Genomic DNA, 14,893 nt, shown 5'->3' with positions numbered 1-14,893 from the left:
TTCTCCGATCACAGGCGTTAGAAATGCAGAACCGACTCCGCAGCTATATTCACTATAGAGTGAATTCGCCTTTTGCATGGAATCGAATCTTGTAATCGATTCCCACCCCTCGGAATCGAGTTAAATTCGATTCCAAGAATTTCCCTGTCCAGTGAGATGAACCCAAACACCCTTTAATTCATTCCTTCCTAGGACACCTTTGCTAAGACCAATCATCGCTCGTTTACTTGCTCTGTGAAGAGTCTTGCAACAAGTCATATTACTATTAGTCCAGGTTCTCGTGGCATTAACCAATCAGCTTCTTTACTTTGTGGGCGTATGCGGGTCTTGACCAATCATTGGCCGTGCCCCCTGATGAGCCCGCCTCATTCCGAAACTGCCGTCGATTAAAGGAGACGTTTCATAGGTGCACAGGCTGGCCGCCTTGGCTTAAATTACTTTTTTAGGGAGAGCTAAAGCCTCAATTCTGTGACTTCAGTCATGGCAGCGACTGCAGTGCGTTCTCTCCTAAAGAAGAGGGTAAGAAAAACGAGACGTGTAGACTTACAACGACACAGCTATTACCGTCCTGTTTGTTAAGTGACAATACTGACCACCTCCTACACTGCGTATTACTGCACTTTCTAGTGCTATAGGTGGCATACTATTTAGTACTTTAGTGTTTGGGACGTAGCCTGCTTGTGTATTCCCATGTCAGTGACCGGAACTTGCTTCATTTGCTGCACTTGAGCTGCACCTGCTGGCAAATTATAGATCCATGAACTGAAATACACTCGTATTGTCGTGTGGGTTTCAGTATAAAACACTGCAATCCCATCCAAAGCACTAGGACACATTTCCGCCTCTTGATTCACTATTGAACTACCGAAGCAACAAACACAATCTGAACTTTCTCCGGCCCAAACTCACGAAGAATAAAAGCAAATTTCTACAATATTTTGTTTTTCAAATTTGTTGTTAAGTTAAATTTTCTGTGTAATGTGTATTTGGGTTTAAGTTGACTCTGTGCTATCTGCCTGATATTCTTTCTTAAAAATATTACTATATTCATACAGGTACTTCTTCAGTTGGGACACAGGTGTTACTCCTCTTCCGTGGTGAGTTACAGAGAACGTAACTGCTTAATTGTAAGGAGGAAAAAAGCTTTGTGTGAATTACAATGGGGATTCTGATACTTCTCAGTAAGTCAGATCATTTGGCTCGGCTCACTAAAAAGAATCGACTCTTTTGGCTCCCAAACGGCTCACTCCCCCTTTTTTTTTCTTTTATCTGAAGAAAGGAAGTTTGCAATATTTAACTAGTTATTGTAATCTTACTCTACCTTCTAGATAACAAAATGGCGTCATCTTTAAGAAATATTTAATAATGAAAATCAGCATGGCACTTAAAGTATGCATTGATAAATACATAATGTCGTGGGCATGGTGGCTTAGTGGTTGGCAAGTTTGCCTTGCACCTCTGGGGTTGGCACCACTAGGCCTCTGCCCTGTGTGTGTGGAGTTTGCATGATCTCCCCATGATTTGGGGGTTTCCTCCCCCAGTCCAAAAACTGTGTAGGCTGATTGGCATTGCCAAATTGTCCTGTGTGTGTGTGTGTGAGATTGTGCCCTGTGATGGGTTGGCACCCCGTCCAGGGTGTCCCGTGCCTTGTGCCCGGAGTTCCCTGGGATAGACTCCTAGGATCCCTGTGTAGGATAAGTGGTATGGAAAATGGATCTGTAGAAATACAGAATGCATCCCTGCTTTAATGTTATTGTGCCTGTTGTGTCTGTGCTTAATTAAGAAGATTTAAAAAAAAAAATTCTGATACCTGTTCTCCCCTCTTATACTTGACTACATACAGCGTGTCTTCAACAAGAAGCAGTGCAACAAATCTTGTCATGTTGCTTGATTCACACAAATGAGTGCCAAACACACAAACGTGTCCTTCGCACACCTTCACTCTTTCTCCTTCCCCTCTTAACCACACAGTACCTCTTTTACATGATTATTATTATTATTATTATTATTATTATTATTATTATTATTACTACTACTCTCTCTTATAAATTCTTTATTCTAATATTTTGAGATACTGGATTTTTGATTTCCATGAGCTGTAAGCTGTAATGATCAAGATTACAACAAAAAAGGCTTGAAATATTTCACTTTGTGTAATGAATCTAGAATATATGAAAGTTCCACTTTTTGAATTAAATTATGGGAAAAAATTAACTTTTCCACGATATTCTTATATCGTGGAACTTTATTTATAGGTGAAAAATTTTCTAAATCTATACGGTGCTAGTCGTATGTCCTGTGTATGTAATTCAGTTTGTTTTGTATAGCACTTTTAACAATAGATATTGTCACAAAATAGATTTACAGAAATATGGATATAGATTTTGATCCCTAATGAACAAGTTAAAAACTTGCTGAGACAACACGTGGAAGAAACTTTTAAAGGATCCAGATGAAAAAGAGAACCTATCCTCTTCTGGGTGATGCCGGATGGTGAGATTATAGATCATTTCTTTACAAGTGTAAAGTCAAACAGAACAAAGTGTGTTGAAAGGATGTTCAGTATGAGTATATTATGAATGTGTCTTGGGGTGAGTACAGGAAAGTATTTTTAATTTTTGCAGCATTTTTTGAGTACAAATCCACAGTATCTAGGTGTGATTATTCATTAAAGTTAGCAGGCCTAAACTAATTTTTTGTTGAAATCTAGTTTGACATGTAACATGATCGTCATTGTTTTCTTTCTTTCTTTTTTTCTCTCGCTACAGCCCACCACAAAGTTGTTTATTGATGGGAAGTTTGTTGAATCCAAAAGTTCAGAATGGTTAGACATTCACAATCCCGTGAGTACACACAGTATACCTGTCTATATTCCAGTTCTTGATACTACGGAAGACCTAAGCGGTCATGCATTATTAAATTTTTTTTTCTTCTGTTTTTTCATGATCTCGATATAACAAAAGTTATTTTTTCACGATGGGATAATTTTATCCTGAGAAAATCTGGTGCTTTGTGAATGGGACTGGTGTTACATGCATGTTGGCATCTTCACCATCTTAAATGTAATAATTGGCAACTGTAGAGATGGACTTTATCTCCACATTAAGAGGGAGGAATGTCCGCTTCTCAAATGTCTGACACTAATGTGGAAGTCATTGATCCTGCAGGGATGAGGTATTTTTGTAGGTCAACCCAGAAGTTATCATCACCCCGGTTCCCTCGACAAAAAGCCAGAAGGATTGTTCCATTGGCTTTTGGATTATTGCAGAAAATAAACTGTGACCAACAAAAGCTTATGATTCTTACCTGTTTCGTTCAATAAGATTCATAAGATTTTGAAGCTTTAATACACTCGCCAGAAGTAAAAGCTAATATTAGGCTATAAACGAACTACAACACGCGTTGTAGTTTAATGACGTTTAATGTCCCCGACAACCTCTGTAGGCCCATGTAGCCACTTGTTAACAACCGCCTTTTTCAAGACACGTAAAATATATATTTTTTAAAATACTGAGTGGGGTATTACTGATGTATTTTATGTCGTAGTATAAAACGTGAACATATATTGCACTTGTGTTAACCACAGACCTTATTTTAGGCATATAACCAAAACCCCATTGACTTGGGGTCATTGTACACAGAAAAATTAAGTCGAGAGCATGAGAAAACAGAAAGGGGGGAAAAAAATAATGCATGGCTGCTTAGGGTTTACGTAAGATACAGATGAAGAAGCACCGATAATATTTAATGTGAGCAATTCCTATCTGCTGGTGAAGTATAATTGCTAAAACGGTAATACACCTAAAATATCATTGCTAGAAGTGGAGGTTGATGTAAGTCTTTATATTAATTTCTACCTCAAAGTGTACTTTGCCCGGTTAACCAGTTACAATGTCTCTGCTCTATGTAATCAACAGCACATACTTCTCACATTCTAGATAAGATTTCATGTAGTGTTTAATAACCATTTAGTTCATGCAATCTGCTTGGTATAGTGTTACTAAAATATTTCTCACAGTATACTTGTTCATGGTCCTGTTTAGATCTCAACATATTTTAGGGTACATATATATTAGGGTAGCAATGCAGTATGTTTATGTCCAGAATCCAAATTTATATTTTGCCATTCCTGGTCTCTTTGGTGCTAAATAAATGACAGTTAAGATTAAGATACAACATATGGTCAAATGTTTTGTCGACTGTACTCTAGGCCTTATAACCTGACTAATTCCCTTAGTGAGAATTAGTGGTATTAAGTGGCTAGATCTGGGACTGATTCTGGAGAAGTAGATGTTTTAATGATTTTGCACTTCTCTACTGTAGTTATAGTTATTTCTCACATCTGCTCAGGCCACCAACGAGGTGATCGGCCGGGTCCCTAAAGCCACGCAGGAAGAGATGTTGGCTGCTGTGGACTCGTGCTCGCGGGCCTATCGCTCTTGGTCTGAAACTTCTATTTTGACCCGTCAGCAGGTTTTCCTCTGCTACCAGCAGCTCATTAAAGACAACATTGTAAGTCATCCTGATATGTGGTGCTGCAGATCTCAACAATGTGTCTGATTAGTACTTATTACATACCTACCTGAGCGTTTCTGATATTGGGCTAGCTAGCTTAAATAGGAATATTTTACACATTTGTGCTACTGTGTGTGTCATGTTGCAGAAAGAGCTGGCTAAGCTGATCACGCTGGAGCAGGGGAAAACGCTGGCAGATGCTGAGGGCGATGTGTTCAGAGGATTACGTAAGTCTCAAGGATCTTTCAAAAGGCCAGTCATTGAAACCAGGAAGCAGACTTACTGAAGTCTTGTGTCTGTGCCACTGTGTATTATAGGTGAACCTGGGTTTCAAAAGATATAATATTGATGGCTAAGGCTGAGTACGTGTTAGTAATTTCTCCTATATATCTTCTTTTCCAGAGGTGGTAGAACATGCATGTAGCATCACCTCCCTTATGCTGGGGGAGACTCTGCCCTCTATCACTAAAGACATGGATACTTACACATACCGACTGCCCCTTGGCGTCTGTGCTGGCATCGCCCCCTTCAACTTTCCCGCCATGATCCCACTCTGGATGTTCCCTATGGGCATGGTGTGCGGGAACACGTACCTGATGAAGCCCTCAGAGCGTGTGCCTGGATGCACAATGATGCTGGCTAAGCTGCTGCAGGACGCTGGCGCTCCAGATGGCACACTCAACATCATCCACGGCCAGCACGATGGTGTGAAATTGCTTCTTTTGTGATGATTTTGACCTAATAACTACATACTATACTACTGCATAGTAGAACCCTTGATTTCAGAGGTAGTAGAACAGTTTCGTAGTTTAGTTTTAAATGCCTTAAAAATTCTAACAAGTTTATCCACTAGCTGTTTTAAAATGCTGAATGCCCAATTATTGAAAATCTGTGTAGGCATGGAAAAGTACCCTTTCAGAGTGCAATAATAATAATGAATCCTCATGTACTTATCAAAGTTTTGAGCACAGATAGACTGCGTGCCATTGTGTAATTGTAGTCTGTGTGAGAAATCGTTTTTACCTTGTTTGTTTTTGCAGCTGTGAACTTCATCTGTGATCACCCTGCTATAAAAGCAATTAGCTTTGTGGGCTCCAACCAGGCAGGAGAGTACATCTATGAGAGAGGCTCTAAAAATGGCAAGAGAGTGCAGTCCAACATGGTTAGTCCTGCAAGTCCTACAAACTTTTGTTTTCACAGAGTAATGTACAGTAAGTAACATTTAAATAAAGTCCTGAAATGAAGCAGAAACATAGCTGGCTATCCAGTTTTGGTTGATCCAGCCTGTATTGATTTGTGCCAATTTTCCTGAATTTAGCCGGTTTGTCTTGGGTCCATTCTTACCATCTGTTTAGCCGTAGCATCAATGATTTTCGATGCCTTGCTATAGGGATATGGAAGCCAAAATAAACAAAGCTTTTCAACCTTTATTTATTTATTTATTTATTTATTTATTTTTAAAAATTTAGCTAAAGCAATGGCTGGAACAAATGTGAATAAAATTCACCTGGCAGAAAAGCCAAAGTGTTGAGGCATGAGGTGTATAAACTGTATGAACTTTTAACCTCTGAATTCATAAGCCTCACTCACAAAAGTGGGACAGTAGTCTCTTTTTAGACAGTAAAAAATGTAGGAACTGTTTTTATTATTGAGCAACTGTCACAATATTTTTGCCTCACTGTTTTCTTACTGTTGCTTGGTGGATGTCTGGTAAGGGGGGGGGGGCCAGATGAATGCCAGGATTTTTGTGACAGTTCTGTCCCCCCCCCCCCCCCCCCCCCGCCTTCTAGAATTATTATTTTTCGGTTTGCAATATTTATACCTCTGCATTCCTGTGGAGCACTGGCACATATCCCAAACAACTTGACATGCAGTCCATGAACAATATACAGATCTCAGACTACTGAATTCATATAATTTATAGAAGTGTTTGGCATCTCTGGTCATGGAGTACCCTCATGAGGCATGAATTAGTGTTTTTCCCCATTCCACTGCAGCCTTACTCAGGTTTGATAATTTAGTTAATAACTTGAATCAGGTGAGTTGCGAGCAGTGAAGACACCAAAATGTGTAGTGCATGGGCACTCTGGGACCAGGATTGAGGAACACACATATATGGGATTCCTAATGTTACGAAGCTATATTCATCATGTTAATCTAGCAGTTTTCAGCCAGTGGGTGGCAGCATTAGATATGAAATGGATATTCAAGTTTGTACTCAGTCTTCGAAGGCCCAGGCCAAGCCTTATTCAGTATTTTGAACCTGGTATTAACTTTAACCATTGGTCATGATTAGGAATGATTGGAGCGAAGCTTATTGGAAGCAATTTTAATTTCAATACTGTAAACAGAACATGAGTCTTAGTCAGAAATCAATAGCCTCAAAACTTATGGAAAGCAATGCATTGTACTGTGTATATACCATTTGTTTAAATTGTTTTGGGGCTTGTTTTAGTTTCATTTCTCTTCCTTAGTTGGACTGCCATTTAAAGAACCTATAAATGAATTCTGCCATCTATGAATTGAGTAGAATTGAATAAATGAACGGTTTAAATGAAATAAAAGCGATTTGGTCAGTCCAAAGCCTGCAAATACCATGCACATTGTACACATGACTTCATTGTTGACTGGTTTTGTGGACACATGCACTGTACATACGCAGTCTCTACTCTGCAATAGCCTCAGAAATCACTTAAATCAGTAAATCTCTGTTACAGAACACAGGGGGAGCAAGTCAGCTTGTTATCCACTAAATGGCTGAATAAAGATTTTGGTTTAAACTTCCAGTAAATAAAGGGAAAAGTTGTTTGTTTAACCATAATTGTACAGTACATGTAGTATGAAAGATGGATAAGGCTGAAAATGGCCTGAAAGCACAAGGACTTGTACATGTCTCTGTATGCTGTTTACATTTCCTTAGATTGTGCTCTGAGACTAATTATAGAACTGGTATCCTTTCTATCTGTCCTGTGCTTATGACCAGGGGGCAAAGAACCATGGTGTGGTAATGCCAGATGCTAATAAAGAGAACACTCTGAACCAGCTGGTGGGTGCTGCATTTGGAGCAGCTGGCCAAAGATGTATGGCACTTTCCACTGCCATCCTGGTAGGAGAAGCTCGCGACTGGCTGCCTGAACTGGTAGAACGTGCCAAGAACCTACGTGTCAACGCAGGTATGCGACTGTTTGATCTGTTTAGATAGAAAGCTATAAAACTCGGTAGGGATGTAACTGAATATGAATCCTTTTTTTTGGGGGGGTGAACAGATAATGTGGTCTAAACAGATGTGAATAGGAGGTGCACTATTCCTTGTTTTTGTTCACTCACTCACACCCACTTCGGTATAGATATTTAGTGAACTAAACAGATACAGGTACAGGAAGTGGTTTTGTTACACACCTAAGGCTTAGTTTGTTACCTCAATCAGACTTGAAGGTGTACTTTTAAGAGCATGTGTCCTCGAGTTTTGGCATTGTTTAAAGCCCCACTTTCCAGTGTGCCTCTATGTTCTGTCTACTTCTGTGTAACTGTAGGACTTCATCTGTTCATTTTCCCTGTCCTCATTCATAACTGACGCAGTAAACAGAAAAGACAGAATGGGGTTTAAAGGACCGATGACTGACACTGATCATCAGTATTTCTGCTCTTCTCTGTAACTAGCATTTTCCTTTATCTACCCTCAGTCCTTTGTTGCTCTCTTCTCCATGTCATCATTTGTTCATGGTATGAGTTTTATCCCTCTGAGTGCATTCCAGTAGACCACCCAAGCCTTCATGACCACACCCCTTCCAGCTGCACGTTCAGTACAGCCAAAGCAGAGAAGCACTTCTTGCTCATGCCGCAAACCTGAAATTCTCTTTGTGGTATGGGCACATGAAAGTAACACAAGCAGGCCAAATTAAAAGATGAAATAGGAAAAATGAAATTTGGTGAAGCCAAAAACATTTGTATGGCAATGCGGTAGCCCAACTAAAACCCAGAAACAGCTTTTGGGGTGAGCGCCTTGATGCATTAAACCATGTGTGTGGGACAGCAATAGACACAACTTTAATCCTTTACTGCTTAATATTGCAAAAGAAAGCAACCAGCATAAAATGCTTACAACGGAGATGTCCAAGATCGATGTACTTCATTTGGCCTATCCATCTCTTATGGTTACTTGAAGACTTTGTGACTGTATATTTGTTTATTTTTGTTTATTTATTGATGCTAGGTGACCAGCCAGGTGCTGATCTTGGACCCCTGATCTCCCCTCAGGCCAGGGGCCATGTGAACAGACTCATCCAGAGTGGAGTGGATGAGGGTGCTTCTCTGCTGCTCGATGGCAGGAACGTGAAAGTTAAGGGCTTTGAGAATGGCAACTTTGTGGGACCCACCATCATCAGTAATGTCACAGTGAGTCATTTATGAATGACTATGAAAATCTGAGCAGCTACTGAGCTAGCTGTTAAACTGTCACTGGTTTTCAATCACTTTGTCATTTCCCCCCATTTTTAAAAAGTTTTTTTTTTTTTGACCTCCAGCCTGAAATGCAGTGCTATAAGGAAGAGATCTTTGGCCCTGTCTTGGTGGTCTTAGAAGTTGATACCTTGGATGAAGCCATCAGTATAATCAATAAGAACCCGTATGGAAATGGAACTGCCATTTTTACCACTAATGGTGCTGTGGCTCGCAAATACACCCACGAGGTGGATGTTGGCCAGGTGAGGAATTTTAGACTTGCAACTGATTAACTATAAGAGATGCCTTTACAATTTTTTGTTTTCAGTCTACAACTTGTAGGTTACATGCTCAGTCACAAAAAAGTGTGTGTATAGAGTTGGGGAATGTCATGAGTTAGTATGTTGGATTAGTTCTGTAGTTTTACCAAGCACAAAAAATTAATGACTTTATATAAAATTCATTGAAGTGTTATGTTGGAGTGAACACACTTCCTGAGAGCCATTCTGGGTGAAGCGCTTCAGGCACTCTCTGAGAGTCAATATTAGAACATGATGTAAATGTAATGTGTAAAAGCCCTTTGGCGCCTCTCCTCTAACCCGCAGAAAGCCAGCCAGTGTCGAGCTATCCACGTTCTGTCCTCAGCTGCCATATCTGCCACAAGCGTTCTTTTAAAAGTACAAATTTTTCCAAAGCAGGGTTTACCTTGTTTGCCTTGACTAAAAACCCAAAGGGGGGGGGGGGGACCCTTACTGCCACCTCACAACATGTGGGCTCCAAATAGCTCACAGCAAATATGTGCTGTTTAATCAAAACAGTGCTACTCACAAATATATTATGGAGGTGGAGATTCTGAAACTGCATCCAGAAGGGATTCCATGCAACCTGTTGATTTGGTGGCTGTGTAAAAATGGCACACCTTCTCCCTGTTTGTTTGTGGCTCACAGGTGTGTCATGTGTCTGTGATTCACATGGTGAACATGACCATGTGATGAGTTGGCCTCCAAAACCTAAATGCACAAGACATCCCTACTGTACCTTTCCCTTTTTTTTTTTTTTTTCTTTTTTTCCCTCTTCCTCTCTCTCCTTCCCTTATTCGGTCTCCATCACTGCCCCACTCCTTGACTGTTCCCACTGCCCCCCCCCTTTTTTTTTTTTTTTTTTTGAGACATTTCAAGAAGCAGTGCCAATTTCCAGTAGTCACCTGCCCCAACAAAAATGTTTTGTTTAGTTCCCCTCTGCATACGTTGCTTTTCTCAGCGGGTACACACAAAATGATTGTGGCTTTCGGCTTTATGCTGTCGTATCCCTGAATGAGTCGGTTGTTCAGCACTTTCCATACACAGCAGTCAAGGCTCAGCAGCAATATATAGTTTTATGTCCTAAACGTTAAAACAAAGTTTCCACTTTAAGTAAATTGAGGTTTAGCTCTAAGTACTGACTACCCTGGTTTTCTAGCAAACAAGTGGGAAAAGGAAAAACAACTGCAAAAGTTGTCGAACATCTGGGTGCTGTTCCTATTTTATTGGCTTTGACAGATGCTCTGATCTAAGGTAGGTTGGTTGTGTGAACATGCTGATTGTGCAGCTGTCCAGGTGATAATCTTTGGTTTTAACAGCTCATCTCGTTCCCTCTTGGGGACTGGCATAATTCTGTGTAACATACAGCTGTGGGAAAGGGAGACATGTTTGCATTTGCGTTGTTCTCTTAAATGGCATTGAGGTGTGAGTGTCTGGGGCGAGGAAGCCGGGGCAGCCTCAGGACATATGTGGGGGGGTGGGGGTTGGGTTGCTGGTGTAAGCATGATGTCTGATTCTTACTGCTGTTTTTCATGCATATTTTCCTTTTCCAGATTGGAGTGAATGTACCAATTCCTGTTCCCCTACCCATGTTCTCCTTCACTGGCTCTAGGGCCTCTTTCAGGGGTGATACCAACTTCTATGGCAAACAAGTAGGTCCATCCCAGCTGCTGATGCCAATGAATAATACTTTAAAGATATAAAGATCCATTAAACTAGTGTCCATTTAACACTACATGAATTCAGACATTTTACTTAAAACCCCTTCCAGCAGCATGTAATGTTAAAGGAATACTCCAGCATTTTTCATCCTAACTTAATCAAACAACAAGAAACCCCTTTTTATCCTTTTATCCCCTTGAAGAATGGCTTAAGAAATAAATATGTGACTAACAATGTTAACTTTTATTTTTATTTTTTAATTTTTAAAATTTTTTTTTTTGAAATTGTGATTCTGAGCATTTTGTTTCTTTCTATTGCAGGGCATCCAGTTCTACACACAGATCAAAACCGTTACTTCACAGTGGAAGGCAGAGGATGCTACAGTAAAATCTCCAGCAGTTACCATGCCAACCATGGGACGCTAAATTGCAATAAACCACACATATGCTGACCTCCCCCAAAGCCCCTGAAGTGTAGAACATATTGTACAGACAGGTTGTGACTTGGGTTTTTGCTAGTATAGAAATAATATAAAACAGTAATCAGTGATGTATGTTGCACTAGACTGTTTAACTACTACAGTATGTCTGAAATTGATACATTTCTTTCCATGGCTCTGTTTGCTTTTCCATGTGTTAAAGCCAACAATTATTAACAGTATTTGTCCTCTGTAATTACATCGGCAACTGTTTTTACACTGAAGCCTACAGCGATTTTAAAAAAAAAAAAAAAAAAAAAAAAAAATTTAAAAAAAAATTTAAAAAAAAACTAATTATGGCTAAGCAACGCATTATTGCCTTATAAGCATATTACCTTATCTCATAATGTAGCACAGCTGTTCTATTACGTACAATAAATGAGCAATGAGTGTGTTCTCCTTTACGGTTTTCTTAAGACATCAGTTTCAAATGTAAGCTTTTAAAAGGTACTATACCAGACAGTTCGGAGGAATGGGCAAGTCTTTTGACTGTCATCCTGGACTACTTTTCATATGGTATATGGAAAAATAGGATAAAAATATTTAAAAATTAACATAAAGATTGTACTCGTATATGGAAGAAGGCAATGCCATTTTCACTTCATTCTCACAGAGACCCAAGCCATTACCTTCAGATAAACATGTGATTCATATGGATTAGAAATACTGTCTCTTTCTATAGCAAAAATACTTCCCAGTAAAAAGACAAGCTAATGTGTGTACAGGAAGGTTGATTTGTATTTGGTCACATGATTATGTGGTATCATGTGGTGATGTGAACCAGGTTCAGGGGCCTTGGCAGTTAATGCAGGCCACTGGAGTTAGAAGTCGTGTTGGACACGGACGCCTGGGTTACAAAGGTCATGGGAGATTCTTCTCTTGCTCTGTGTGAAAGACCAAGAGAAAGGGCAGGGTGTTGAACAATATTGAAAAAACAATGAATGATATGGAGAAAAAAAATGATGGAACACTCTTGTAAGAATTATTCAGGATTGTATCAAAATGAAATTCAAACATTTTTAAAGATATTTTTTAAATGTTTGTCAAACAATGCCTTGATTTACAGAGAGAACTTCAATAAATGATTCAATCATTCAGACAGATAATATAAACTAGGACAGTGTGGATGTCTGGGGCAGGATATGATTTTGTGTGGTACTAATCAGCTTCATTAATAACTTCCTACATTTCAGTTGAATATTTAGTTTAAAATGTAGTTTTATGTTTCACAATAAATGTCTTTCTTTGCAACACTTCACAATTCACTTCTTAAGCATTTGAAATACTGGAGGAAATATACATTTAATTTCAGAATGCAAAAGCAGTGCAGGGACCTTGTATGCATCCTGATCATTTCATGGCATTCTTTCTGGTAAACATGGAGCCTCAGAAAGACTAAATACTCAGTCATTTATAATTAAAAAAAAAAAGGTAAATGAAAGCCTGTTCATACTCAGGTTTGCTGTCATTCTGGTCCTTCTCAGAGGATGGTGACAGAGGTGGAAGCTGCATTGCTCTCCTGGAGGAGGACACAAAAATACGAAGATTTTTAATTAGATGAGAGGAAATAAAAAGCATTGAAGAAGATGAAGACAGTTGTTGTTCGTTGAGTTATGTAACATTTCACCATTAAGGGTTACATTAGTATATTCTACACAAGTCAAACTACTGGGCTCATGTGGGTACATCAACAGTTACATTTATATAGCGCTTTTCTAGACATCAACCACCACTAGTGTGTAGCATCCACATCTCCTCAACCACCACTGCTGTGTAGCATCCACCTGGCAGCAGCCATTGTGCACGAGAATGCCCACCACAAACCAGTTATTAGTGGAGAGAAGAGGATTATTAGGGGGCCGTGATAGAGGAGGGCCATGGGGGAATTTCGCTAGGAAACGGGTTATACTCCTTCTCTTTTGCAATAAGTGTACTGGGATTTTTTTTAATGACCACAGAGAGTCAGGAGCTCGGTTTAACGTCTCATCCAAAAGACAGTGCTGTTTTTACAGTATAGTGTTGCGTGTCAACAGCACAAAATGAACACCCATAGAGGAAACAAATAAACATGCCAGCCCTAATGCCATCCATCCATTCATTCATCTCATCATCCATTAGCTACACCAAATTTAATGTCAACCCACTTCTGCCTATGTTCTGTATATTCCCTTTAAAAAGATGTTTCCAGCTGTCTCTAGAGAACCACAAGTGCTTCAAATGTGCTAAACAAGCTGCTCGGTGTGCATGAAGAGCTCTGGATCCAGATGCCTTATACCAAATACATGCTTCTGTGGCCACTACACCCTTATTTTTACCCCACAGCCCTCACTCTTCCTCGCTCTACTGCACAAGTAAGCTCTATACTGTTCAGTCTTTCGTGTGAAACTGAAATAACTGGCTTGATGACACTGTTTTCGTTTTGGGGGTATTTTAACAGTAATTCCAGATCAGTGGTTATGGGTCATAAATTGAAATGGGAGAAGTGGAAATGAGGAAATTGGACACGCATGGCTACATTTAAAGGCATAATTTTCTGCAGAGATTGTGAATGGAAACTGTGCCTTGGGATTTTTCTGCTGTAGTGCAGACAGTTGTGAGTAGCAGGATGATGACAAGATGGCTTGTGGTTAATTACTGCTGGTTTAACTGCTCTACTTACACTAAAAACATGGAATGTTATTCGTGCTTTTAACAGTTCAAATTGGAAGATGAGCTGCTTTACTTTGGAAAGATGGTTCTATGAAGCCTAAATATTTGTATTCATAGCCATTGGCTAATTTTATATCCAGAATCTTTTGCATTTTATGTTTGTCTGACTTGAATGTGTTTGAATGTACAGTATATAATTTTATGACGTTATGTAAAATATTTAAAAATGTTTACCTTGTTTTCAGACCATTCATTTGAGCAAAGAGCAGCCGCAGCACTCGCTCCTTCTGCTCCCAGGTCAGGTCAGAAATGTCCACTTTTGAGCTCTGCAGGTTGTTCCTGAAAAACAACTTGTTAGTACGCTGAGTTGCCAGTTCATTAGATACACCACGCACGTTCACATAATTTTGTTCCTTCCAAAAATTTGTACACTACATTGCCAAAAGTTTGTAGACACCTAACAATCACACTCTGTAGGTCTTCCTGAAACTGTTGTCACAAATTTGGTAGCACACAATTGTCTAAAATGTCTTTGTATGCAGTAGCGTTACAATTTCCCTTTACTGGAACTAAGGGGCCCAAATATGTTCCAGCCTGACAATGCTCCTGTGAACAAAGCATAGTCCATGAAAACATGGTTTGCCATGTTTGCCAAGGCTGGAGTGGAAGATCTGGAGTAGCCTGCACAGAGCCTTGACCTCAACCCCACTGAAAACCTTTTGGGTGAACTGGAATGCCAACTCGACTCCAGACCTTCTTGCCTGACCTCACTAATGCTCTTGTGGCTGAATGAGAAAATCTCAACGAGTCACATTCCCAAATCTAGCGGAAAGCCTTCCCTGAACAGTGG

At 39.7% G+C, this 14,893-nt stretch overlaps 2 protein-coding genes across 3 annotated transcripts in view; one reads left to right on the top strand and one right to left on the bottom strand.

Annotated features, from left to right (window-relative positions):
- The first annotated feature begins 366 nt into the window (after positions 1-366).
- Positions 367-12,647, top strand: aldh6a1 (aldehyde dehydrogenase 6 family, member A1). The gene is made up of 12 exons (XM_053632586.1): positions 367-519; positions 1,056-1,097; positions 2,769-2,843; positions 4,351-4,512; positions 4,664-4,742; positions 4,918-5,220; positions 5,556-5,677; positions 7,499-7,688; positions 8,729-8,910; positions 9,039-9,218; positions 10,808-10,906; positions 11,237-12,647. The coding sequence occupies exons 1-12, from the start codon at positions 481-483 to the stop codon at positions 11,339-11,341; spliced, it is 1,578 nt and encodes a 525-aa protein (XP_053488561.1). The 5' UTR covers positions 367-480; the 3' UTR covers positions 11,342-12,647.
- The window catches only part of si:ch211-163l21.10 (basal body-orientation factor 1), a 19,656-nt gene continuing 16,959 nt past the window's right edge, over positions 12,197-14,893 (bottom strand). For both annotated transcript variants that reach the window (XM_053632587.1, XM_053632588.1), the window contains 3 exons: positions 14,278-14,382; positions 12,848-12,913; positions 12,197-12,278 (listed from right to left, as the gene is read on the bottom strand). In XM_053632587.1, the coding sequence (XP_053488562.1) occupies positions 12,197-12,278; positions 12,848-12,913; positions 14,278-14,382 (253 nt within the window). The remainder of the gene's footprint in view (positions 12,279-12,847; positions 12,914-14,277; positions 14,383-14,893) is intronic.

Source organism: Ictalurus furcatus, chromosome 9, assembly GCF_023375685.1.
Source record: "Ictalurus furcatus strain D&B chromosome 9, Billie_1.0, whole genome shotgun sequence".
NCBI lineage: Eukaryota > Metazoa > Chordata > Actinopteri > Siluriformes > Ictaluridae > Ictalurus > Ictalurus furcatus.
Note: the sequence above shows the minus strand (reverse complement) of the source record. Positions and strands in the feature narration are given on the sequence as shown.

Bases quoted from the DNA above. Each gene is read 5' to 3' on its own strand.
- aldh6a1 (XM_053632586.1), top strand. From the start codon at position 481: ATGGCAGCGACTGCAGTGCGTTCTCTCCTAAAGAAGAGG. The intron at 520-1,055 runs GTAAGAAAAACG...ATATTCATACAG, and splicing joins GTTCTCTCCTAAAGAAGAGG to GTACTTCTTCAGTTGGGACA. The intron at 5,678-7,498 runs GTTAGTCCTGCA...GCTTATGACCAG, and splicing joins AGAGAGTGCAGTCCAACATG to GGGGCAAAGAACCATGGTGT.